Source organism: Thermobia domestica, chromosome 11 (genome assembly GCF_964235325.1).
Source record: "Thermobia domestica chromosome 11, izTheDome1.hap1.1, whole genome shotgun sequence".
Lineage (NCBI taxonomy): Eukaryota > Metazoa > Arthropoda > Insecta > Zygentoma > Lepismatidae > Thermobia > Thermobia domestica.
The window spans coordinates 156,070,488-156,095,625 of NC_137464.1; the positions used below are offsets into that span (position 1 = coordinate 156,070,488).

The 25,138-nt window shown below is 35.6% G+C and overlaps 1 protein-coding gene across 1 annotated transcript in view; it reads right to left on the minus strand.

Moving 5' to 3' along the window:
• The window catches only part of LOC145664514 (putative pyridoxal-dependent decarboxylase domain-containing protein 2), a 118,804-nt gene that overhangs the window by 49,409 nt on the left and 44,257 nt on the right, over window positions 1-25,138 (minus strand). The window contains exons 6-9 of the mRNA XM_081731250.1: window positions 19,547-19,674; window positions 18,151-18,222; window positions 10,030-10,188; window positions 3,627-3,728 (exon numbers count right to left, since the gene is read on the minus strand). Of these exons, the coding sequence (XP_081587376.1) occupies window positions 3,627-3,728; window positions 10,030-10,188; window positions 18,151-18,222; window positions 19,547-19,674 (461 nt within the window). The remainder of the gene's footprint in view (window positions 1-3,626; window positions 3,729-10,029; window positions 10,189-18,150; window positions 18,223-19,546; window positions 19,675-25,138) is intronic.

Consider the following 25,138-nt stretch of genomic DNA (forward strand, 5'->3'; position numbering starts at 1 on the left):
ACAACCCATAAAAATCTGAGCAACGTTCCATCCTGTAATCATTAATGGTTGGCTAAGCTGAAATTGGTGTACAATTGATCTTAGAAAAAAAAAAACTATTTTATAAAATTTCCCTAACTTTCCCTGATTTCCAGTCTTTTTCCCTGAGTTTCCCTGACTTGCACACAACTTTCCCTGATTTCCCTGACTAGTAGGAATCCTGCTACTTTACAAACACTATGATTAACTGTACACAAATTTAGATCCAATTTCACCTCAGAGCCGAAAAAAAAAATTATAAGGTTCGCACGCAATTAGATTTGATAAAGATTATGCAGATCTCCCAGCAGGACACTGAAAAAATATAGGACAGTTTGGTTTATAAAATAGGACACTTTAGTTTCTACAATAAAATATTATCCTCTAAAGCACAGAAAAATATAAATGTATTGTAAGAAAAAGCCACCCTTAACCCGACAACTTCCAAGACTTTTCCAGTATTCATTGAAGATTTTCCGGGGTACCATCAATTTTGACTACAATGCACAAACACAAATTAGTAATGCGACTCGAAGTATTATTTCTTTAAGGATACCACCTCTCCATACATTCTGAATTACACTTTTCATGTTACTTTTTATTTTGTTTTTATGATTTTTGTGCAAACAATAGAATTTGAACAAGGCATTGAAAGTAGTAAAAACACTAAAAAATGAAGCTCCAATATTGTTAGAATTTAGAACATATTCGCACTACCTCAGAAAAAGAAATAGTTAACTCTTATTTATAGGATTACCATGGCATTTAACATTTCTTACATGTCTTTATTCATATATAATTTTGAATACGTAAATTCAACTAATGCACGTAAAAATATTAACTATTTCTCTACCTTCCTAGTATCCTTCTACTTGTTTTATTTAGAGATGAACTTTATTTTGACATTGTTTTTCATTACTTCGTATCTTTCTAATGAAAAAAGAAGATTGATAACTTATTTCTCTGTAATAGAATATTTGAATCTAATTAAACACTGAATTATTTGATCAACGTATTTTCCTCTGAAATAAATAATGCAATAGTATTTCATTCATCATTGTTCTATAAATTATATATACACTTCTAACAACTGTTACACAACATAAATTTCAGGACATTTCTAGTTCATAAATAATTTCCATAATTTCACCATTTTTCTGCTTCCCATGACTTTTCCAGGGCGTTTCCACAACACAATTTTATATCCAGGTTTTCCAGAACGCGTCTGGGAACCCCGCATATTATGTAACAGCAATATTGGAAGGCGTTGGGATATGTCGGTGAATACCAATATACCTCAATGCCTAGCCAATACTGCTGCACACACTGTTAAAAGAAACTGCTAACACAGCTTGCATTATAAGAAATTGGAGCATGGCAAGTTTCCTCAGCTAAGCTTCATTGGGGAAGAATAAGCACATAGGAAAAAAAAAAAAAAAAAAAAAGTGGACATGGGAGGATTGTAAGAAGCCAATTTAAAAAAATAATACTGAGGATTAGTGACTAGTCTCACAGAAAAAAAAATGCTAATACATATTTAACATATTGCTAATGTATTTTTAATAATTCAATCACCTAAAAATATAGGAAATAAAGGACAGGATTAAAATATAGGACAAACATACACAAAAATCAAAAATATAGGAAAAAATAGGGAAATAGGACAGCTGGGAGCCCTGATTATGTGTACAAAAATGGTGATTTTAGGTGACTCTTTTCTATTCGAAAATCTGATGACAGACACACACACACACATAATCTATTTATATACATTTTACAATTCCTTCACTAATTTACATTTTTTGGTAAAAATTTTCAATTCTTTTTTCTATAAATTATAGAAGTATTTCTCTTTATCTCCTATTTCTTTGCTCTCAGGCACTTTTACCGACCCTCCATTAGACTCTACTTTCAACCTCGTCACCTGTATTCCAACACATCTACCTGAACGCTTCACAGCTTTTTCTCTGTTCTTTTATTGAAAGAGTTTGAATTACAAAAACTCCTTTATATATTTACCCTGTCTGTCAGCGTGTGTTTGTCCAAGAGAGAAAAAAAATCTCAAGAACTACTCGATTGGTCACCATCAATTCTGGCCAGGAGGAGTCGAGTCTGTTGATGAAGTGATATTCACCCCGCAAGTGGTAAAAATCAACCACTTCTTGTTTGACCGTTGATCTCTATAGAGCAAAAACGGTAATGGATAGCGAGAAGCAGTTTTCTGCAACTGATTTAGCACCCGAAGAATAAATATCATTTCTATCCTTAATTCTGTACTAAAACCGGAAGTAATAGAAATCCACTACAACTTCAACATTGATCTGCATTGAGTAGAGGTCTGCACGGGTTCGGGTCGAGCCCGTGGGCCTAAGCCCGAACCGTATCGCGGGCTGGGCTCGGACCTACAAAGCATGTATCACTTCGGGCTCCGGCCGGGCTCATGCCGTGAATTTTTAAATATACAACCATATTTCTCGGGCCTTTGTAAATACTGTATAACGATATACATATATTGCACCGTTCTTTCTGGAGAACTTAGTGCAACTGCAAAATTAAAACTCTAATTGCTATAAATGAAAAAACAATTTTGCGTTAATTATGAAGTTTCTGCAGTTCGGGCTTATTTCGGGCTCATCTGATTACCACACGAACTCGGGCCGGGTTCGGGCTAAATGCTAAAACATATTTCGGACTCGGGTCCGGCCTCACTTCGTAAATTCTTGGACTGGGCCGGGTTCGGGCTAAAAATTCCGACCCATGCAGACCTCTAGCATAGAGTAACAACAGTAATACACAGCGAGCAGCGCTTTTCTGCAATCAATGAAGTGACCCAAATAAATCATCTCTCCACTCTAATCACTCTACTAAAGCGAGAAGTGGTAGAAATCTACTACCACTTTCGGTTTTAATATTAACTGAGAAAATATCACTTCCATACAAACCAAACTCCTTCATATGGTATACACGTAACAATGCTACTTGTTTTAAATTTCAGCTTTAGACTTCAATTTCTCAATTTCATTTTGTTTTTATTTTCGATGGTACTACGGTTTCAAGTATGAAACAAATCACCCTTGAATTTTGTTCAATGAATCCATGTAATCCGTCCATACAATTTTCATTTTAAAAATTTAATTTCAACTTAGAATATCACAGCAGCCTATCAACAGCCAGCTAGATATCCGACAGGATTGCAACAGAAACTAGTTCATCGTTAAAAAGAAAAGAAGATTCAATTACTTATCGTTTATACCAATTAAAGCAAAGAAACATTCTCTACAAAATGTTACTCTATTAGTGACATATATATGAACCATATTTATCAGATAATGATAAAACTGCAAAAAGTATTATTATTATTATTATTATTATTATTATTATTATTATTATTATTATTAAATTCCGATATGAGTTTACTCGATTTCCAAAACTTCAAGGACACAATGTTCTATAGATTCATGTCATATGAAAACTGTATTTTGTTTATTGTCACCACAGTAAAAATGACAGAACTTGTGATAAAATGAACTGTTTTTTGTTGCAATTCTCTCTAAGGTATGGATTCTTAAGGATTAATGTAATACAGAAAGTATGGTTTCGAGTTTTACCAGAAGTCTTATGCACTCATATTTGGAAATTTTCCTCCATAGCTGCTCACTCGATTCAAAGGCTTGCCGAAGTCTAGTTTGAACTCCATTAAGACCTAAAGCCTGAAACAAAAAGAAAAGTAAATAGTCTACCATACAATGATCTTAGCATTATAACATATTCTTAATTCGATATAAAATGAAACCATCGTCCACGAACTTTACTTCTATAATTTCGATACGCATATCTAACATCTCGAGTTTGTTCAGTGTTTAAAAAAAGTGTTTACTATAATGAACATGCGTTTTTTAGTGTTTACATGAGTTCAGAAATATATATTAACTATGTGCATAGCCGCCCGCAGCGAGAAAAGTTGCCCATGCATTTTTAAAGGGTGTTCAGTTCTTGAAAGAACATACTAATTTTCTTACTCACATACTATAGTACTTAATGTATTTATAGTAAATACTGCAGTACTATAGTTTATTTACTATAGTTAATAAGGATATGTGCGTAAATAACTGTTATTTATATGATGTATTATATGCACGTGTGCATCGAAGTGTGTGTGCGACTGTATTTGCGTGTCGGTCTTCCTCCCCTGGAATCGGTCTTTTGCCCCCCTGAAAAAATCCTGCGGACGTTCCTGACTGTGTGATAGTGTTCAATAATCTAAATTAACATCAGAATCATGAATTTATCACTCGAAATTAATATGTCAAGAGAAAAAGTTTCTTACTTGTTTATTATTTCGATACTGAGAAAACAAAACAGTATAGCAGTGACTGTGAAAGATGACTGAGCAGTTCACCCTGTAATTGCAACAACACTGTTCCAAAGCTTTCGTTTTCGACGATCACAAACAAGTGGACTACCAACATGGTCACTACTGCTGATATTTTGAATCAAGACGAATCTTAAACTAATATCGATTAGTAAAGGTCAATAGATTGAACATTACAATTCATTCGTCACCTTCGCAGGTAAGTTTCACTTCTGTCAACATCCTACAGCAAGCTTATAGCGATTTATTTATTGCATGTTATGAATTTCTGCAAATTCGCACGACAGGTTTGGTAGTAAATCATTGAGAATCATGAGATCCTCTCCATTAGAATGATCCGAGAAAGCTATAATTTTAGTCAGATGACAGATCTCAGGAAACGGTTTTAACAGATCGGTTTGATAATGTCATGGGTGGGGGAACTTATGCTATATTATTGTACTGTGATAGAAGCGTATGTTGATCACTAATCTTGTATACGATACTTTGCAATCATTATCATCAACTGTAAACTTGAATAGAGTACTTGTACAATTTGAAATAATGCTCAATGCCACAAGTAACGTGGTCCGACACAAAATTCACCAGAAGGATGCGCACATATTCCACTGCCTATCAAACATGATCTGGAAAGACAAGGACCTACAACAGGGAAGGTCGCTGAACCACCTTCATGAAGACTAAGGTTGTACAGAATGCTATTTTCAACCGCGATACATGGAACAAAACTTTTAACAACGGGTCTATGGATGGCGAAGAGCTTCCAAAGGTAAAGTCAATCATTATTTAATTAGTCAAGAATTACTTTCTTTGTCCGTGTAACGTAGTTCCTGTCACCACGACATGGCGCAACCTCAGGATCGAGGAGAAGGCCTCTAGATATAAAGGTTAGCTGCGAATATACTGCATAAGCAGTCGCGGACAGACGACTAGGAGTGGTCCTCCAGCTTGGGGGTTTGGGTAAGGCTAAAAACCTCATCCTGAAAAAAAAAAAAGGTATCCTTGTTCAGATACATTCACAAAAGTCTCGGACAAGGACTGATAACTTGGCACGACCTTAGCAAAAGAAAATGGACTTGAGATTCGGAACATGGAATATTAGAAGTCTTTATAGGGCAGGCGCGTTAAAATCCGTAACGAGTGAGTTAGAGAAATACAGGATGGACCTAGTAGGAGTTCAGGAAGTTAGGTGGGAAGGAAATGGATCTGTTAATTCCGAAAATTTTACGTTCTTTTACGAGGAAGGAAATAAAAACCACCAATTAGGAACAGGGTTTTTCGTTCACAAACGAATATTACCAGCAATTAAGTGGATCGAATTTGTTACTGACAGACTTTCTTTTATTATTCTTAAGGGTCGGTGGTGTGACATGGTTGTTTTAAATGTACATGCCCCAACAGAAGATAAGGATGACGATATAAAAGACAGTTTTTACGAAGAAGTGGAACGGATATTTGACCAACTCCCGCGATACCATATGAAAATTCTATTGGGGGATTCAATGCAAAGGTAGGACGAGAGGATATTTTCAAACTGATTATAGGGAACGAAAGTCTGCATAAGGAAAGTAATGACAACGGTGTTAGACTCGTGAACTTTGCAACATCCAAAAACCTAATCGTGAAGAGTACAAAATTCCCACATCGCGACCTTCATAAATACACATGGACCTCACCAGACGGAAAAACACATAATCAAACTGATCACGATTTAGTAGATAGAAGAAGGCAATCTAGCATAATTGATGTTCGGCCGTTTAGAGAGGCTGATTGTGACACTAATCACTACCTGGTAGCAGCGATAATAAGAGAGATTATCGTAGAATAAAAGAAATATTCAATGTCCGAAAACGGAGAGATTTAATTTAAAGAAATTAGATGAGAGTCAGGTAAGAAAGGAATACAAGATTGAAGTTTCGAATAGATTCTCGGCTTTAGAAGATTCGGAGTGCACTTGTGTTGAGGACACTTGGATTGAAATTAGAGATAGTAATAAAATTTCAGCAAAAGAAAACTTGGGACACGCGGAAATACATAGAAACAAACCATGGTTCGACCAGGAATGCATTAAACTAGCAGGGAAGAGAAAACAGACAAAATTAGGTCGGCTACAAAATCCGAACGAAATAACTACACAAAATTTCGTAGAGATCAGGAGGGAAACTTCCAAAACTTTTAGAACAAAGAAATGCGATTTTTTGAAAGCTAAAATTAAGGAACTTGAAGATAATAGTAAAAATAAAAACATTCGGGACATGTATAAGGGGATCAACGAATTTAAAATAGGTTATCAACCTCGTGCTTATATATTAAAGAAAGCTGAAGGGACGGTCCTCACTGATACTGCATCTTAAATAGATGGAAAGATTTCTTTGACGATTTGCTGAACACGCAGTCAAAAACTAATGTGCGTGGAGAAAAGGAGATACATACCGCAGAGCCGTATATTCCAGAACCTAACCGAATAGAAATAGAAACCGCTATAAAGAAATTAAAGAAACACAAATCCCCGGGTGTAGACGAAATTCCGGCTGAGTTAATTTTAGCTGGAGGCGAAAAATTGTGGAACAAGATACACAAACTCATTCTCCTTATCTGGAGCAAGGAAAAATTGCCACAAGAGTGGAAAGAATCAATCACTGTTCCAATTCACAAGAAAGACGACAAAACTGACTGTAATAATTATCGAGGCATTTCTCTTCTGTCAACATCCTATAAAATCCTTTCAAATATTCTATTAGCAAGATTGACCCCATACGCAGATGAAATTATTGGAGATTATCAGTGCGGATTTAGACGAAATCGATCAACTATCGACCAAATATTTACCATTTGCCAAATACTCGAAAAGAAGTGAGAATACAATACCCGGTATATCAATACTTATTGATTTTAGAAAGGCTTACGACTCGGTTAGGAGAGAAACATTATACAACGTTCTTACAAAACTTGGAATACCGAAAAAGCTAATTAGATTAATTAATATATGTTTAAATGAATCCCAAAGTAAAGTCCGGGTAGGAAAATTTTTGTCCACGAGCTTTCACGTCGACAATGGCCTGAAACAAGGAGATGCGTTATCGCCATTATTATTCTACTTTGTCCTGGAATACTCTATAAGGAAAATCAAAAATAGCAACCAGGGTCTAGAGTTGAACGGTTGAGTTAAGTTGAGTTGATTTTAGTTTAGCGTCCCTTTCAGCAGCGAGGCTATATGAGATGTGGACCTACTGATTAACGTGGACTCCGAACCACATGGGCTCCCGCCGGGAATCGAACCCGGGTCTCCCACGCCAAAGGCGCGTACGCTAACCGCTTAGCCACAAGGGAGCTCTTAGAGTTGAACGGTATTCACCAGTTATGGCATATGCTGATGATGTAAATTTAACAGGAGATGATAGGAGAACAATAGAAAGAAATGCAGAGATCTTATTAAACGCTTGCAGGAACATGGGTTTAGAGATAAATGCAGAGAAAACTAAATACATGGAAGTGCGTCGGGACCGCAATACAGCAAATTATAGATGCGTTAAAATATTAAATAATACTTTTGAGAAAGTGGATAGTTTCAAATATCTAGGATCAATATTCACAGACGAAAATCATATTCACGAAGAAATTAAATGTCGACTAAAAGCAGGAAATTCATGTTATTATTCAGTTCAAAATCTCTTGTCGCCGCGAATTCTGTCGAGGAATTTGAAGCTTAAAATATATAAAACGATAATCATGCCTGTTGTTCTATATGGTTGCGAAACATGGTCGCTTACTCTGAAAGAACATAGACTGCAAGTATTTGAGAACAAGATCCTGAGACGAATATTCGGACCCAAGAGGAACGGGAATGGGGAATGGCAGAAACTTCATAACGAGGAACTACATAATTTATACGGTTTACCAAGCATTGTTAGTGTCATCAAGTTTAGGAGGCTTAGGTGGGCAGGTCATGTAGCTAGGATGGAAGAAAGTAGAAACGCTTTCAAAGTCTTGACTGGAAGACCAATCGGAAAACGACCATTAGGAAGACCTAGGCGCAGATGGGAGGACAATATTAAGATGGATCTCGCAGAGATGGGAATACAAAGTAGAAACTGGATTTAGTTGCCTACGGATAGAAGTCAGTGGAGAGCTTTTGTGAACGCGGCATTGAACCTCCGGGTTGCGTAAGCCATAGAATTAGTTAGTTCTAGTTACTTTCTTTGTTAAATACTGAAAACAAATCATTATCTTTTGTCTGTAGAATTACGACTACGAAATGTAAAGCAGTCAACATCTAATAATCATTCAACTAGTGAAAAGAGATAAACTAACATTTCGAAACTACAATGAAGAAAATTTTTAAGAAGCAGTTCAAAAGTATTTCTGATTATAACATACTGAACCTACAAACAAATAATTTCCTGTTGATTTATCAAACATTATACGATATAACAATTACAGTCTTTTTTCTCTTTTAATAATAATTATATTTTCCTAACACAATCGTTTGGAATCTGTTTCCCAAAGAAAGAGAACTTCAATGTGAAAGCTACACAAATAACGTTATCGTTAAAAAATAAGTTATCATAAATCTTACTTTAAAATTCGCAATATATATATCAGAAGTGAAGCTCTTTAATGTGCACTATATTATCATTTATGTTACTCATATTTACAGTTTTCTAAAAATGGATTTTCTCCTTATATCGTTAACTTCATCATTCGAGATGTTTGCAAAATATTCCTTGTAATGGACATGACATAAATGATTCCAGTATTTGATTTGATAAATACCAATGAGTGGGAGTTATAATCAACTGAATGTAACTAATAACTAAGACATACAACACTTTAAGTGAAAGTTATATCAAATATCTGTACCTACGAACGGTGTTTGGGAAATGGAAATATACATGTTATATCTCATAGTAAATCTACAATAGCCCAAGTAACAGTGCTCACAATTCTGGCTCTCTATCTTGTTATTAGATTACGCATTCCTCAGGCTCACTTTCCTCCTCTATGGCACCTTACTAATAAGCTCGTCACATTACATATATATTTGTAAAATTCAGTAATCATAATTTTAAACTTTATGAAGATTTCACAGCTATCTTCAGCAGAGTCAACTTCTGGAATGCCCAGTTTTAACAAACTTGGAAATTAAAGAGATCTAGACAAGATATATCAAAGTTTATTATAATTATTATTTACAAACCTACTATTTACCTGACTCAATGTCGCCAAGCACAGGTCGAAATATACTGAAATATTTCAATAGAAAAGCTGCTTCCTCAGGCCGAAACATTAAAAAAACATAATCTACAGTTTCCGTATTTAACCACTGCTTGAACGATCACTTTTGGTGCAAGGGATCCAAGATTCGATTCCCGGTGAAAAGCCCTAATAATTTGAACGTATTACGGTGCTTCAGATTCCACCTTAAACTGTAGGTCTCCCATCTCATGTAGCCTCAGTGTTGAAAGGGACGCTAAACTTCAATTCAATCAACCGAACAACTCGTATTTGGATGTCTTTGATTCTTTCAAAATATGGTTTTCTTGGAAATGCCGATAAAAGAAAGAAAAAAGTCGTAGGTTTGTTTTGAATTACATATTAGAAGAAAATAAAATAATGAAAACTGTAGATTGAAAGCTCACCTGTAAAGAGACCCATAGTGAGAGGCAACTTAGTCGCAGAGACAAGTGTTCAACTGCAAGCCCGGCAATTAATGGAAGTGTTGTCTCCCTTGCAGACATGCTCACAGAATACTGTTTGACTGGGCGGTTAGAGGTCAGATCAAATAACCTGTAAAGAGTCTTTGAGACTGAGTTAAGGAAATTTCTACATTACAAATAATTGAGTCTTTAGGTTGAAGTTCCTTTCTTTTGTGATAGTTCTTATAATTCTGTATTTTGTTCTAAGTTATTAGTTTTACACTTCTTACTATGAAAGATACCACTTAAAAGAAGTAAAACATTTAGAGAGTAGCAAATTTTAAAAGAGAAACTATTTCTGTAGATTGATTTCACAACAAAGTACCTCCCGAAATGAACAAAAGGAAGAACGAAAAAAAAAAAACAAAAAAACTGGCATGTATAAATCGTTTAAAGGCAATATTGGACGCATATTTAAATACGGTAGTACCTAGATGTACGTCCTTAATCCGTTCCAGATCCTGAACTATGCCAAACGTACTTGTCCTCTAAGAAATAAAGGGAAATAATTAATCCGTTTCTATCAAAGAAACAAATTTTATTGATATACGCTGATGGGGTTGAATAATATATATATATATATATATATATATATATATATATATATATATATATATAACACCACTTAACACTAAAATACACACATACAAAAGCAACTAGATTAAAGTAATGAAAATTTAACCCCTTGGGATTGCGAAATCCCCTCCCGGGGCCATATCTCTAATTTTGCTCAATATGGATTACCAGTATCTTTTGCAATATTTTTCACTTCCCACATACTGAAATTCTCTCCTGCAGAAAATCTGAAATCATCACTGCCTACTAGGATGGTACTGAGAAGCGGGAAGGAGGAGGATATGTTACTGATAGGAAATCTGCTTCCAAAAAACGCTTCAATAATCTGAAACTCTAGTGCCCTCCCCCCTATTTTCTGTTTCCCTTCCCTATTTCGATCTGGTTGAAGTCACCAGGTTTAATTTTTACTAAAAATCTGTTACAGAAGTTTGCTTCTGCCTTCTCTCCAGTGTGATTCGGAAATGTGACATTGCCTGGTTATTCCAGACAATGCTATAACGGCCTGTTTGCGCTTCGTTGGACTGATATTTCTCTGCAAAGTTTTGTGTCCATTATTTACTGCATGCTTTTTATGGGTGTAGGTATAAAAGACTGTATTTACTCTGCAGTACTGACGCTCGTGTGCAGTCATGGCTTTGTCTCGACATACATAAACAAGGGTAATGCGCAGTGTTGTGACCTATTTTAATCAATGTAAGTTCTAGCGCGCGAGTCGTGTTCCAAAGATCGTATACCAGGCATAATTTTTCGTGTCCAATTACCAAGTTGGACTTTTACCAAAGTGGATCTACACCAAGCTACTATTGTAATTAAAAACTCACCTCTTCTCTGTCTACGTATTATAGGATGTTTATCGGCGGGTTTCTTGACATGTGTAATATTAATAGGTCTGACTTAATTTCTCCTGGTGCTAGGATAAAAGTTTGAATACTCCTCAATTTTTATGACAAAACAGTTTGGGTGGTGCTAACGTAAACTAAGAATATAAACTGAGCATTGTAAACTATAAATTTAAATATGAAACTTTTAACATGTAAAATTGCTCAATAAAGTAGGAAATTATAGGCATAAAATGAGAGAAATTACAGAAAATTAAGACTCCATACTGAGATGACAGTAGTTACATTATATATATAATTCCTAAATTCGGAGACAGTATAAAATAAAGAAGATTGTTTACATATTAGACTATTATTGATGAATTTTAAGGGTGTATCATCCACTTGTCCTTGAACAGCACCTACCAAAATATAATTTGGGTTGCTTATTCAATTACAGGGAGGAAAATTAGAAAATCTTAAAGAAGAAATGAAACAAAATAACCTAGATTTGGTAGGAGTTTGTGAAGTTAGATGGGAAGGTAATGGGGTGTTGGACAGCGAAGGATATAGAATGTTTTACTCAGGTAATGAAAAGGGCGGTCATAATGGGTAGGAATAATTCTTGGAAAGCGCTTAAAGGAGAAGGTAGTGAAATTAGAATTGGAATGAATGGATGATATAGTAGAATGGATGATAGAGTTATGATGTTAAGACTTAAAGGGAAACGAAGGATCTAGTGGTGATACAGACATATGCACCGCCGACTTCGCACGCAACTGAAGAAGTAGAGGAAAATTATGAGAAAATAGAAGAAATTATAGATAGGGAGAAGAGGGGCGCATGCGTAATTGTACTGGGAGATTTCAATGCAGTTGTGGGAGAAAAATAGGAAGGTAGTATCGTAGGCAAATATGGTTTAGGCGAAGAAAGAGAGAGGGACTAGTGAATTTCTGTAGACAGAATTCACTAGTAATTGGAAACACTTGGATCAATCAGCACAAGAGAAGAAGATATACATGGAAATCACCAATAGACGGTGGAAGATATCAGATAGACTATGTTATGATTCAGGACAGGTATCGGAATATCTTAAAGAACGCGAAGACCCTTCCCGGGGCTGATATTTTCTCTGATCATAATCTTGTGCTGACCGAAGTAGATATTCAACTGAAAAATGTAGGCAGAAGAAAAGTAGGCAACAAAGTGTTGAATACTGAAAAGTTGAAAAACGGGGAAATAAGAAATATTTTCGTTGAAAAATTCGAAGAAAAATACTCAAAGAGGAAAGAATAGGCGCAGGTAGTAACGCACGAACACAAAACGACTAAGAAACCATGGGTTACAGAGCAGATGTTGCAAAAAATAAGGGAAAGGAAGACGTGGAAACGTTCATACAGAAGAGGGCAGAAAGATGTACAGAAAGTTAAATAATGAATTACGAAGAGAAACAGACAGAGGGAGGGAAGAGTTTTACAAAAGAAAATGCGAGTACATAGAACAATTAGAAAGAGTTGGGGATATGAGGAAATGTATAAGGAGGTGAAATCTATGGAATTGCGGAGGAAACAAGTGGGTATTATGATGGCAGTAGAAAATAAGAATGGAAAGGTAGTCAGCAAGGGAAATGAGATCATAGGAAGGCGGAAAGAATACGTTGAAGACTTATATGAGAGTAGGGATAGACCGTGTAGCCTAAATGTTGAAGTAGAAAATGAAGTAGGCGATGATGATAAAGGATTTAGTATTCTTCGGGATGAGTTTGAAAAAGCTATATCCGAGATTAGGAATGGAAAGGCAACCGGAATAGATAATATACCAATCGAATTCATTAAAAATATAGGAGACAAGGGAAAGAAAGATTTGTTCCCATTATGCAATGAAATATATGAAACAGAAGAATGGCCAAAAGACTTTCTGAAAACGATCATGATACCGATGGCTAAGAAATCGAACCCAAAGAGATGTGAGGATTATAGAACTATTAGTCTCATATCTCATGCAGCTAAAATTTTGCTCCGAATACTGAACAGAAGGTTATATGGAAGAACAAATGAAAAAGTTGAGGAGGAACAGTTCGGGTTCAGAAGAGGTAAGGGCACAAGAGATGCTATTGGATTATTAAGGGCGATCAGCGAAAGATTTATAGAAAAAGGGGAAAAGGTGTATGTTGTATTTATTGATCTAGAAAAGGCTTTGACCGCGTGAATTCGGAACTGTTGCTGGGAATTCTAAATATAGGGTTGGAATGGAAAGATCGAAGAATCATAAGAAATTTAAACATGAACCAACAAATAAGTGTTAGGATAAGGGAAGAACTGACGGAAGAGAGTGCAATTGGAAAGGGAGTTAGACAATTATGCTGCCTCTCACCAACACTATTTAATGTCTACCTAGAAGAGATAATGAAAAAGAGTCTACATGATGATGACGGCATTTCGGTAGGAGGTAGAATGATTAGATGCATAAGATTTGCAGACGATATGGCGCTTGTTGCAGAATCTGAAAAGGAAATCAATAAAATGTTAGAAAACCTGAGGATGGGCTTTGAAGAATATGGGATGAAAATAAATGTTAGAAAGACAAAAGCCATGGTGATTGGAACAAAGAGGTCTGTCAAATATAAAAGTGGAAGGGGAGAAAATAGAACAAATAAACAGTTTTCAATATCTGGGTAGTATTCTTAGTAATGACATGAAGTGCGAACGTGAAATAAAAGCAAGGATAGGAATGGCGAAAGAAGTCTTTAGGAGGAAGAAAATACTATTTTGTGGGACCTTGAATAAAGAGTTGAGAAAAAGTTTCGTGTGAGTAAAATGCTTCGTGTGGAGTGTTGTACTGCATGGGGCGAAAACTTGGACATTACGTAAAAGTGATGAAAAACGACTGGAAGCCTTCGAAATGTGGGCTTGGAGAAGAATGGAAAGAATTAGTTGGGTCCAGAGGAAAACGAATGAGTGTTAGAAATGGTGGTGGAGAAAAGAAAACTTCTAGATATTGCTAAGAAAAGAAAGAGAAACTGGTTGGGACATTGTCTAAGAAGAAATTGTATCATGAGGGATGTCCTAAAGGGTATGGTGGCGGGAAAGAGAGGGAGGGTGGAAAGAGACTATAATTAATGGATGATATACAAACAGAAAGATCATATGTGAAGAAGAAGAGGTTAACGGAGGACCGTAGAAAATGGAAACTTCTCAGCTGCGGCAAATGACCTAAAAAAAATCAAATTAGAGAAATATTCACAATCACGTATGTCTCATTCTAGTTTCACAGCGTGTTCTGATCAAACAGAAATTTATGTTGATTGCACTCACTTTATCTATTCATTTATTTATTTCTATAATGACCGCTGTCACACAAATAACGAAATTTTATTACACGTATTTAAAATGACATACATAACAATAGAAGGTCTTACATGATTGTTATGGACAAAAAATACCAGGGAGAAATTAAATAAGCACCTCTAAGCCTCCCGAGACAATCGCTTCATTATCAGAGTATAGAAGAAAAAAATGTTGGCTATGTGTAACGGTAGAGCTCCCTATCTTGTGCCCTGACCATTTCTGGAACGTGCATCTGCTCTACTATACTATTCATAGCAATCATCAACTGACGATGTTAGCAAACCTCATCAAAGAAACTGGACTATACAAAAATACATATTCTAAATAAAGGTCTGTCTTCCGAAAAATTATCTACTTCGAAATCACACACGAAACATACAATCTTAACCTCCATTCTTTGAGGAACTAACGAATCTTCCTTTTCCTATACGCTATCTAATTGCCAGAAACAGAAAGCATTTTTCATATAGGTCTTATGCTTCAAATCATCCACAACAGATAACACGACTTACAGACCCTACTTACGAAAACTGTACTCTTCGAACCTCCCGCTCCCTATTGACTCAAAGTAAAAAGCCTAGATGTAAAACGTGCCATTTTTTAACATTAGTTTAATTCTATCAGGGCGCAAAATTTCAGTCAGACGCACTCGCCAACTCAAAAATGATGGTCGCCATATATCTTTTACATACAAATTATAGGAGGTCTCCCCACCACCACTACTACGGCCTTTGATTTGACAAAGTAAGATTTCACATCAGGGCATAAAATTTCTAAATCAGACAATTAGATTCAGGATAATCAATTTTGAATTGAGCAATTCATATATGTTAAAAAATATCTAACCTTAAGACTTCACGTTTGTGTAACGCTCTCTCTCTCTGCACAGAAGTACCAGTTGTCAATTGCAGTTTTCGGATCAAAGTCCTTAACTGAAGGGTCATTGATGGAAATTGTCAGTAAATCATCCAGTGTGTCAATCTTCAGTGAATCCTTATAGGCAGTCTTACCTCTGTTGACACTGCTGAAGCTTCTCCCATAAGAAGCAGTACTCACGGTAAAACTGCACATTCGATTGAGGGTGGGAAAGGAGGGGCGAATTACAACTTTGTGAAGACTTCCGTTGTAAAGACTTCACATTCCGTGTTTTCTCTCACTCGGTGCAAAACAGAAACTGTGCAGCCTTGTGAGTTTAGGCAGAAACCATTCCTACTGAACACTGGTCTCCAGCTCTAAATTTCTAGTCGCCAATGGCGACTTGGCGACCGGAAATTTTGCGCCCTGGAAATTCTATATACCCTAAACCAACAAAAATTATCTTTTCGCCTTTATGGCAGTTGTGATTCTTTCAATTTCATCTACCTCCTAAAAATAATGCGCCTATGAGAGCTTCTCGTAAAATTTGCGGTGCCAAGCAGTACTGGGTCTGGTCAGAGAAAAGACAGTGACCGTTCGTTCTTACCAGATGGTCCTAACATTGAAATGTCACCCAATGTCATAAAGACAATTGGAGAACTACTACAAGAAGTAGCGAATTCCCGTCTAGACAGTTAGTAACAGCAGCAAAGGGATCCGGTGTGCTAACCACACATCACCCAAAAGGCATGAGCGCTACGAATTGCCAAATAGATAGCTGTTACGCCATAAATTAGTTTTAGTTCTTATACGAGAAACCTAAACTTCTCTATCTACACGCATCAATAGCTATCGCTGACATATGTATTCCATGTCCGAGTACATGGTGCAATCTAACATTTCACTGAACGTTTCGTTTATCTATCTTGCAAATCCTAAATAGAAACTTTGTAAGAGATGAGAACACATATATGTATTTCTACTCTGACGACTAAAAGTTTCGGATTATGGATGCCATCTTGAAATCGCAGAATTGGATTGATACCATATTTTGTAAATCGCAAGGGGATCATCATGTGGATATCAAACAAGCTGTGAATTTTCTCAGAACTGTAATGCTAATTTATAACTGTAACTGTTTCCTTGCTGAGGTACTTATCGGTAGTCCCTAAAGGGTGCGCACAATGTGTTCCCTATGTAAGAGAACACAATCTGCAACATATGCGATCCTTTTAATTTCCCTCCATGAACACACGGCGTAAGATAATGCAGCCTTCTGTGATGCAGTGACGAAAATGGTGTGCGTCCCCTATTTTCTCGGAGTAAAAAATCTGTTTCAAATAACCCAGTAGAAAAAAGGCCAGGGAGTCAGACTGGGTGATCTAGGCGGCCATTAAATAGAACTACGCCGACTAATCCAGTAACTGCGGACTGCACATCTAGCCATTGCCATTATCTCGTGGTGCACTATCCTGATGGAATGAAAAAAAGTGCTGAATTCTGTGGAAAGAGACGTAAACACTGTCCTGGTACAGTTCGAGAGAGAGTGAACGCATAAGAATTGTGTCGTCCAATGATACTGGTGCCCTTTATTGCATACTATATCATTCCTTCAAACTAACTTCTTCGGATATATCTAATCAATGAAGTCTTGTGTCACTGCAGTACCAGTGTTCTGAGAATTTACCTTGTCACTTACATGGAGGTATACTTTGTCGTAAAAGAAAATACTTTGAGAGAACGAGATATCCAGTTGATGCTGAGGTAAGATCCAGATTCAGAATTCGAATAGTCTTCCTAGATTATCATCTTCTAGTTTCTGATACACTTATTTCTCGTAAAAAGATACTACTTGTGAGACTGCAGAATCCGCACATCTGAACTGACACCACGCTCCGCTGATAGACGTCGTTGCTTCTTCTTATTGCAGAGGGGAAGGTTGTTGCATCATTTCATCATTTTAAATTTTTCAGAACGGGGATCTCATCGTGTACTACTACTACTACTACTACTACTACTACTACTACTACTACTACTACTACTACTACTACTACTACTACTACTACTACTACTACTACTACTACTACTACTACTACTACTACTACTACTACTACTACTACTACTACTACTACTACTACTACTACTACTACTACTACTACTACTACTACTACTACTACTACTACTACTACTACTACTACTACTACTACTACTACTACTACTACTACTACTACTACTACTACTACTACTACTACTACTACTACTACTACTACTACTACTACTACTACTACTACTACATCATCATCATCATCATCATCATCATCATCATCATCATCATCATCATCATCATCATCATCATCATCATCATAATAATAATAATAATAATAATAATAATAATAATAATAATAATAAAAGCCAAAATATGTTGCACATATACGTTATTTATCCATTTTTTTAAATAAAAAGGATACAACGACTGGAAGGGCAGGAATTCCGAGCCACACACCAATTGGTAACGTTAGACTATCTGCAATTCTTGTTGGCTGAAAGAAATTTAAAAAATTGCAAACATTAATTAAAAATCACGAGAAACATAAAGAAAATTAAGTTTTTGTTAATAGTTAATTACAAACAAATGAAAAGAATGATGGAAGAGAAAGCCCTTTCGTGTATGGCATTCAGTTTTAAATTACATTAACGACAAACTATCAATCATTGATAAATACTAAAATGTTTTTCTTAAAGCAAAAACTCATTGCTCAGCAAGATTCAAAGTCTGGTCTCTTGCTACACAATAACTTGAATTATTCAAGTTTAGCAAAACATCTTCAACAAAAGTCAAGCCTACTACAGTTTCACGAGTAATAGGTGGAAACTAGAGCTCCTGCTGGAATAGCCCACCATACGAGTGTACAGTGCATGGCTATAGTTTTTAAACTGATCTGTTGTATTGAGTAGTCAACTGCTATGCCATTTTGTACCTATGAGCTTGTACAGTAAGTCGCTCACTGCGATGCTTATCCCGATGATCAACCTCGCCGTTATCTGTCAACAGTTCATAACTTGTACCAGTTCATACACACCACGATCGAGGCACCAGCTTTTCGGGACACCATGATATAACCTTTGTCAAAAATTGATAAATCTTGACGTTTATTCATCAGTCATTACATACGAATCTCACTATTGCATCCATAACTATGCAAATCAGGATGCACGTTGTATCATCACGTTAATTCAGATGATGACAAGGTCAAATTCAATTTCGGGGAGGAAGTACATGGTTTAGTGATAGGAAGGTGTACAAGTATATATCCTTCATAATCATAACACTAGGTATTCAAATATTGATATAAAGAAACAAGCAACAAGCAAACTACAATATTCTCTCCGCGTATCCTAGCAATTTCTTTACACATATTTATCACGGCTATATTTGTAAGTCTCAATTTGTCACGTAGTGTAGTCAATTTGTCTGAAGTCTATGTACAAAGTGAGTGACAACTTTCAACTCCCAATCAAAGATACTCTTGGCATTACTATATTTTAGTTTTACTTATGCTTTTTAAAAAAAATATCCTAGTAAATATTGAAACAGCATTTGATATTAACTTCCATCATCGATGAATGGTTAGCGTTCCTTCCTAGCAATCGGAAAGCTCGTGTTCGAATTCTGAAACCAGTGGTTCTAAGGTTTTCTCACTTCTTCCTCAGTGCCACCATGTAAATACTGGGATATATCTTTGTAAATTCAACGACTTCCACCACAAAATTCATTTCCCTCTTCCATTGTTAATGCCATGCCAATCTTTAAATTATGACCCTTGGGTTATCTGAAACAGAGTAAATAAATCAATAAATACTCACCATATTTGGGACAGAAACCATTGCTACAGCAGCTAAACTATGGCCTCTAACATGTAGCCAAATATCATTTTGTTTACAAACTTCCAACAATCTGGATAGATTATCCACATGTCCACCGATTGTAGTACCTGCATAAAGCACACAAAGGATTCCTCTGTTAAGATTATTCAATATAAAATCGAAATATTATACTAGTGATGTCGTACATTGTAAAAGCGAGAGAAAAATTTTACTTATGTTGATTTTCAACACCTTAATATTGAAAAATTTTATTTATGGTAACTCTCACTGTCTTCATTTTTTATTATTATTATTTATTACTTTTTTCTCGTCAACGGAAATTATCTTGGAAGATATTCTTCAAGTTTGAGGTCGACTAATCTTTTTGCCCCGCAATAATGTCAACCCATGTAATAGCTCCATTGAGATACCTCTATATGCTTTATGAAATGTTGATATTTTCTAGAAAAGAAAAGAACAGTAAAACATTTATTTTGAAGGTGTGGTAAGTGCCTATTGACTTTGACTAATTTCAACTCCAAAATGAAGATAAATCTTAAATCTGAAACAAAATACATGCTATGCTTCCATTAGAAAACAAAATTTCTACGGGGTTTGTTGTGGAAGGTATTTTTTAAACTAGGGGGAAAGAAAAATTCAACTCCTAGACCTTAACTGATTTCAACCCCAAGCAGTAGCAACGATAAAGCCTCAAAGAAAATGTACGTCATACTGCATAACACCAAATAGCTTTTACTAAAGTTTCTCGAAATGTTGTTAATTCACAGGAAAGACACGATACATATATTTAGCATATCTTTTCGTCAACATGGAATTAATTCATTCATTGTCTTCGACTCACTTTGGCCCCAAACAACGCTTATGTCTCAGATAAAACACACTGCGTTGGAGGTAAATTCATCTCTTCATTCTTGACAGATTTTAACACTACGTAGTGGTAACAATTGAAAATCATCAAATAAAATATAAGCCACATTACATGAAAATAGATTTTAAACGAAAGTTATGAGGGGAAATTTTTAAAATCATATTATTTAAGTACTCGTTTATCTCTGATCAATTTCAACCCCAAGTAATGGAGATGATTGAGAAACCCTACAGAAAATATTCATTATAATAAATCAAAATTGAATAATTTTTACGTAGATTGTACTAGAAAACTGTTCTGTTATGACATTCTTAATATACGCAAATGTTTAGCACAGAGTGGATTTTACCCCTTACTCTTGATGAATTTTGACCCAAAGTAAGTAGTTTCGTAAGGCTGGAGGAAAACATATACCAAATTTTATTAAAATTAGATAAAATTTATCGTGGAACACAAACAAATACAAATGCCGGATGAGCTGAACGGTAGAGCCAGCTAGTTTATAAGAAATGGCTGAATCCCACGAAGTTTTATTTATTATATTTCCTCGAAATAGGAAGAGCTACTTATTAGCTATTTTTTCTATAAAAACTACCAAAACACAAAATATTTGTATACACTTAAGAGACATGTTACCATGGTCTTTGGTTTTGTTGTAAATATAATAATAATAATAGACTTTTTACGTGCTGAGAATACAACACACTGTCATATGCTTCAGTACTATTGTAATATTATAATGTGAAAATAAATAACGATTAGTTTTAACATGAATGGATAAAAGGTAAACTTTGACAACAACATAATCTGTGTCAATTCTTAAAACACTGAGACGTCAAATTAAAAGTAAAAATAAATTAACTACTAAGTTATATTATAAATTCTAAAATAAATTTCCATTCTAAGATATACAATTTAAAATACGTTTCCTATTATTTGATGCAATAAAATTTTAGCATTTGTATAATATATTGGAACTTTACAATCCATACTTCTTAAAATCTGCATTACATCGGTTGTCAAGTATCTTTTCTACAAATACAGTCAATCAATTTTCTCCTGTCCGCAAGTAGTTCCAATTTATGTTTTCCACTACTTAGACGTGTTAGAGTAATAATAGAGTCTTAGCTTAAAACACAGTAGTCTAATAAAACACGTTTGAACTATTTCAATTTTATTCACGAGAGTCTGTGTTAGGCTGTTCCAATCACCGATGCATATTTTAGTATCTGGCCAGCAGTTTATATAAAAGTACACAAGTCTCTGACTGAAAAAAGCAGGTCACTGATTAAACATATACCTAATTATTTTCCTGCTTCATTACATATTTTGCATGTGATCATTAAAACGTAATGACCTATCAAATGTTACACCTAAATTCCTTATTGTGTCAACTTTTGGTATTAAAGTACCTTGGATTTCGTACTGACTGACACACTATTGGGATTTGTTACTATAGATGTTGTTACATGCACTTAGATTTTGAACAATTGATACTTATACCATTATCTTTACACCATATAATGATTCTCCTTAATTCCTCTTTTAGCCTAATGTGTTCCTCAATATTGTTCACTATTCTTAACGTTATCACATGAAGTAAAATGTTGTTCGACAGAAGGGTGTTCAGTTTTTATCCGACCAATTTTAAAAGTGTACTAATTCTGTAGAATTCCATGCCGCCCCAACCGACAGTGATTTATTGGACCACAAGATTACGAATCATTAGCCGACATTGAAATTTCCACTCAAACAAACTATGTTGAAGCGCAGGTATAGGAATTCGATCACATTCCTCCCCACACGTTTTCCAAAGGCTAGTGAATCGATGTTGTAGATGTCATTTTAACAGTCAGAATAGGCAGAAATCTACTTAGTTGGAGTCTGGGTTTCAAATGTCAGGAAAGGAAATAACATTGATTCCCATTTCCTGCTTCATGTCCGAAGATATGGGTGGACGCTTTGTCCATGTGAATTCCCAGCTGGGTCCACACAAACGAGGGATGTCTTTTAGATCGATTAAAGACATGACAGATTCTTGGAAGTAGGAAGCATTCGCCTTCATGTTTTTTGACAACCTTATGTATGATACTTCCAACTTTCCCGCGTAACCGTATCCGACGGCCACCACATTCCCTGCGAGGAACTTTTTCTGCATTTGCTAGTAATGTCACGATACGCAATTCCCCTCGAGTGTCTTTCATACAGTTTGCGACAGTCTGTCTTGTATTTAGCAATGTGGCGCAGAAGGAGGTTGAGAGTTCGCAGAGGTTTGATAGTGGACTGCTCCAGATTGAACTTCATGACAATCTCACGTTGGGGTGGTGAATTCTCTAGATTTTCCAGTTGACGAATGTCACGAAGCACTTCAAACGACATTATCGCTGGTAACCTCAAACAGGTCTATTTTGTTGACGAATGTTTCTGCGTGAGCCCCATTTGATTTTATCTAGCCACGATACCTTTAAGTGTGCTCGCTCATTCCGATGTTTAAGCATTTCCTCGGTGTTGTTTCATTATTCGCTTGTACGAAAAATGTCCGTTGAACGAGCCATGATGTACCCTTATTAATAACGGTTTATTTTCGGCGGCACCTGCAAACTGAGACAGCACACTGATAAAGAGGCATTTTCATGCAACTACACAGGTGACAACAACATTCTCAAATCTCTCGAATGTAAGCCGAACAACCTGTATATGCGTAAATAATGTATTCAAAAAATCATTAGAGGAAGTACCATAAAGGAAATAGATGGTCCTCACTGTGCCATAGTAAAGAACTTCCAAATGACAATCAAAATCATATCTCAAAATAGGCAGAAGCAGTTACTTTGACTCACTCATCACACAAAGACCTTCATATTTTCACGCACGATACAGCACTATTAGTCCGAAATGCACGGGTGTTTCCATACCTTAATATTTCGACTTGTGGTCATATTTAAATGACAAATTTTCTCGTATTCTTGCACATTCTTTATAAACAAGATATTACAATTATAGGTAAACTAACGTAGGTCACATCATAAAATAATAAAACGCAGGGATCCGCTTTCCGTTCTTTTGGTAACTGTCACTTCTAATATAATGAAAACGCATTAAATCATGCATATTTCTTAGTATCATGGCCCAATTTACGCAAGTTGAATTGGTATATAATTACAACATCCAATGTAAAGTCTGAAAAAATACAAAGAAAATTTGCTTGAGTGTACAAAGTGAAAACATGGACGCCATGTAAAAGTGATAAATAACAACTCAAGAGCTTTATAAAGTTGGTCTGAAGAGCAACACACAAATTTAGATGGGTCTAACGAAATTCACTGAGGAAGTGCTAGGAAAATAGAAAATAAGGTACAATGAAAGAGAGGAAGACGGGGAAAGACTATAACTGATGGGATTGGTATTAGAATGGGGAAAGGAGTTTATAATAATAATAATGTGTATCTAGCGTGCAATTCAGCTGGTAAACGTAAGTCAAGAGTGGTGAGGACATAGGGTTGGGCGCCCGACTTCTGTAAATAATGACGACCTTACTGCGACAGTCAAGAGATCGAATAAAAGAAATGAAATGAAATTTCAACGTCCCATGGTTATGCTTTTAGACTAAAGGATGATTAATGAAAGTGAATGATTGTGAAATTAATTTTTTTTTTTGTGCTCTACTATCGGGAATCGAAAATAGGACTACATGCTATCCACTAGACCAGCGGAGAAGGCTATGGTAAAGAAAAACCTGTGTGACCATGAAGCTGATGGCAGATAAATTTAGTATTAACCAGAAGACGATTCGTCGAATTTTAGTGGAAGACCTAGTCAAGAAAAAAAATTGCTTTCCAATTTGTGTCATTCTTTATTTGATGACGAAAAACATTGGCGTGTTAAGTATGCAACATACATTCTTCAATCTAATCCTAGAAACAAAAAGTTCTTAAATTTGATTGTTAACATCAAATGAAAAAAAAAAAAAAGTCTTACATAAGTAGTAAATACAACGTTGGTGTTTTCTAGGGTAGCAAAGGAATTATTCACCTGAATTTATTCCCAAACAAAGTTGTCACTGCAACTTGCTATTTAAATATTCTAGAATGCCTATAGAAGATATTCTCTGAGATCAATTCTAGTACTCAGTATTTGGCAGTTTGTTTCTTATGCACGATAGTATACGGATCACCGTGCAGTAGTTGTGTTGTACAGCAATTTCTGACCCAAAACCAAGGATATGTGTACTCAATACAAGGGTTTGAAAAACCACTCACCTGAGCTCAGGCGGATTTGTTCGGATTCAATAATCTTTTTATTATTATTACTAGCTGAACCTGAGCTCTCTACACAGCGCATCATTCGCATATGAGCATAAATATCCTTCTCATTCCTCACAACATCTGTCATGTCCCTTTACAGACACAAGTGAAAAAAGTCTTGATTAAAAAAAATCGGCAAGGGGTATCATAAAGGGGACCTCAATATCTCGCATCGTTTGCAAGATTTGAGCCTACTTCCGGTTGGAGATTCTAATTCATGCATGACCAGTGTTTTCTTTCTTCTTGCATGCAGTATGTAATAAGCAAATACATTACATACACAATTAATTATAATGACAGTTATATATGGTGTTCATTGGGAAAATCACTTTAAAAATAAAGATTCATCTTACTGGTTAGACTGAAGAAATGGTTATCGTTCCTTTTTCATTATTATTT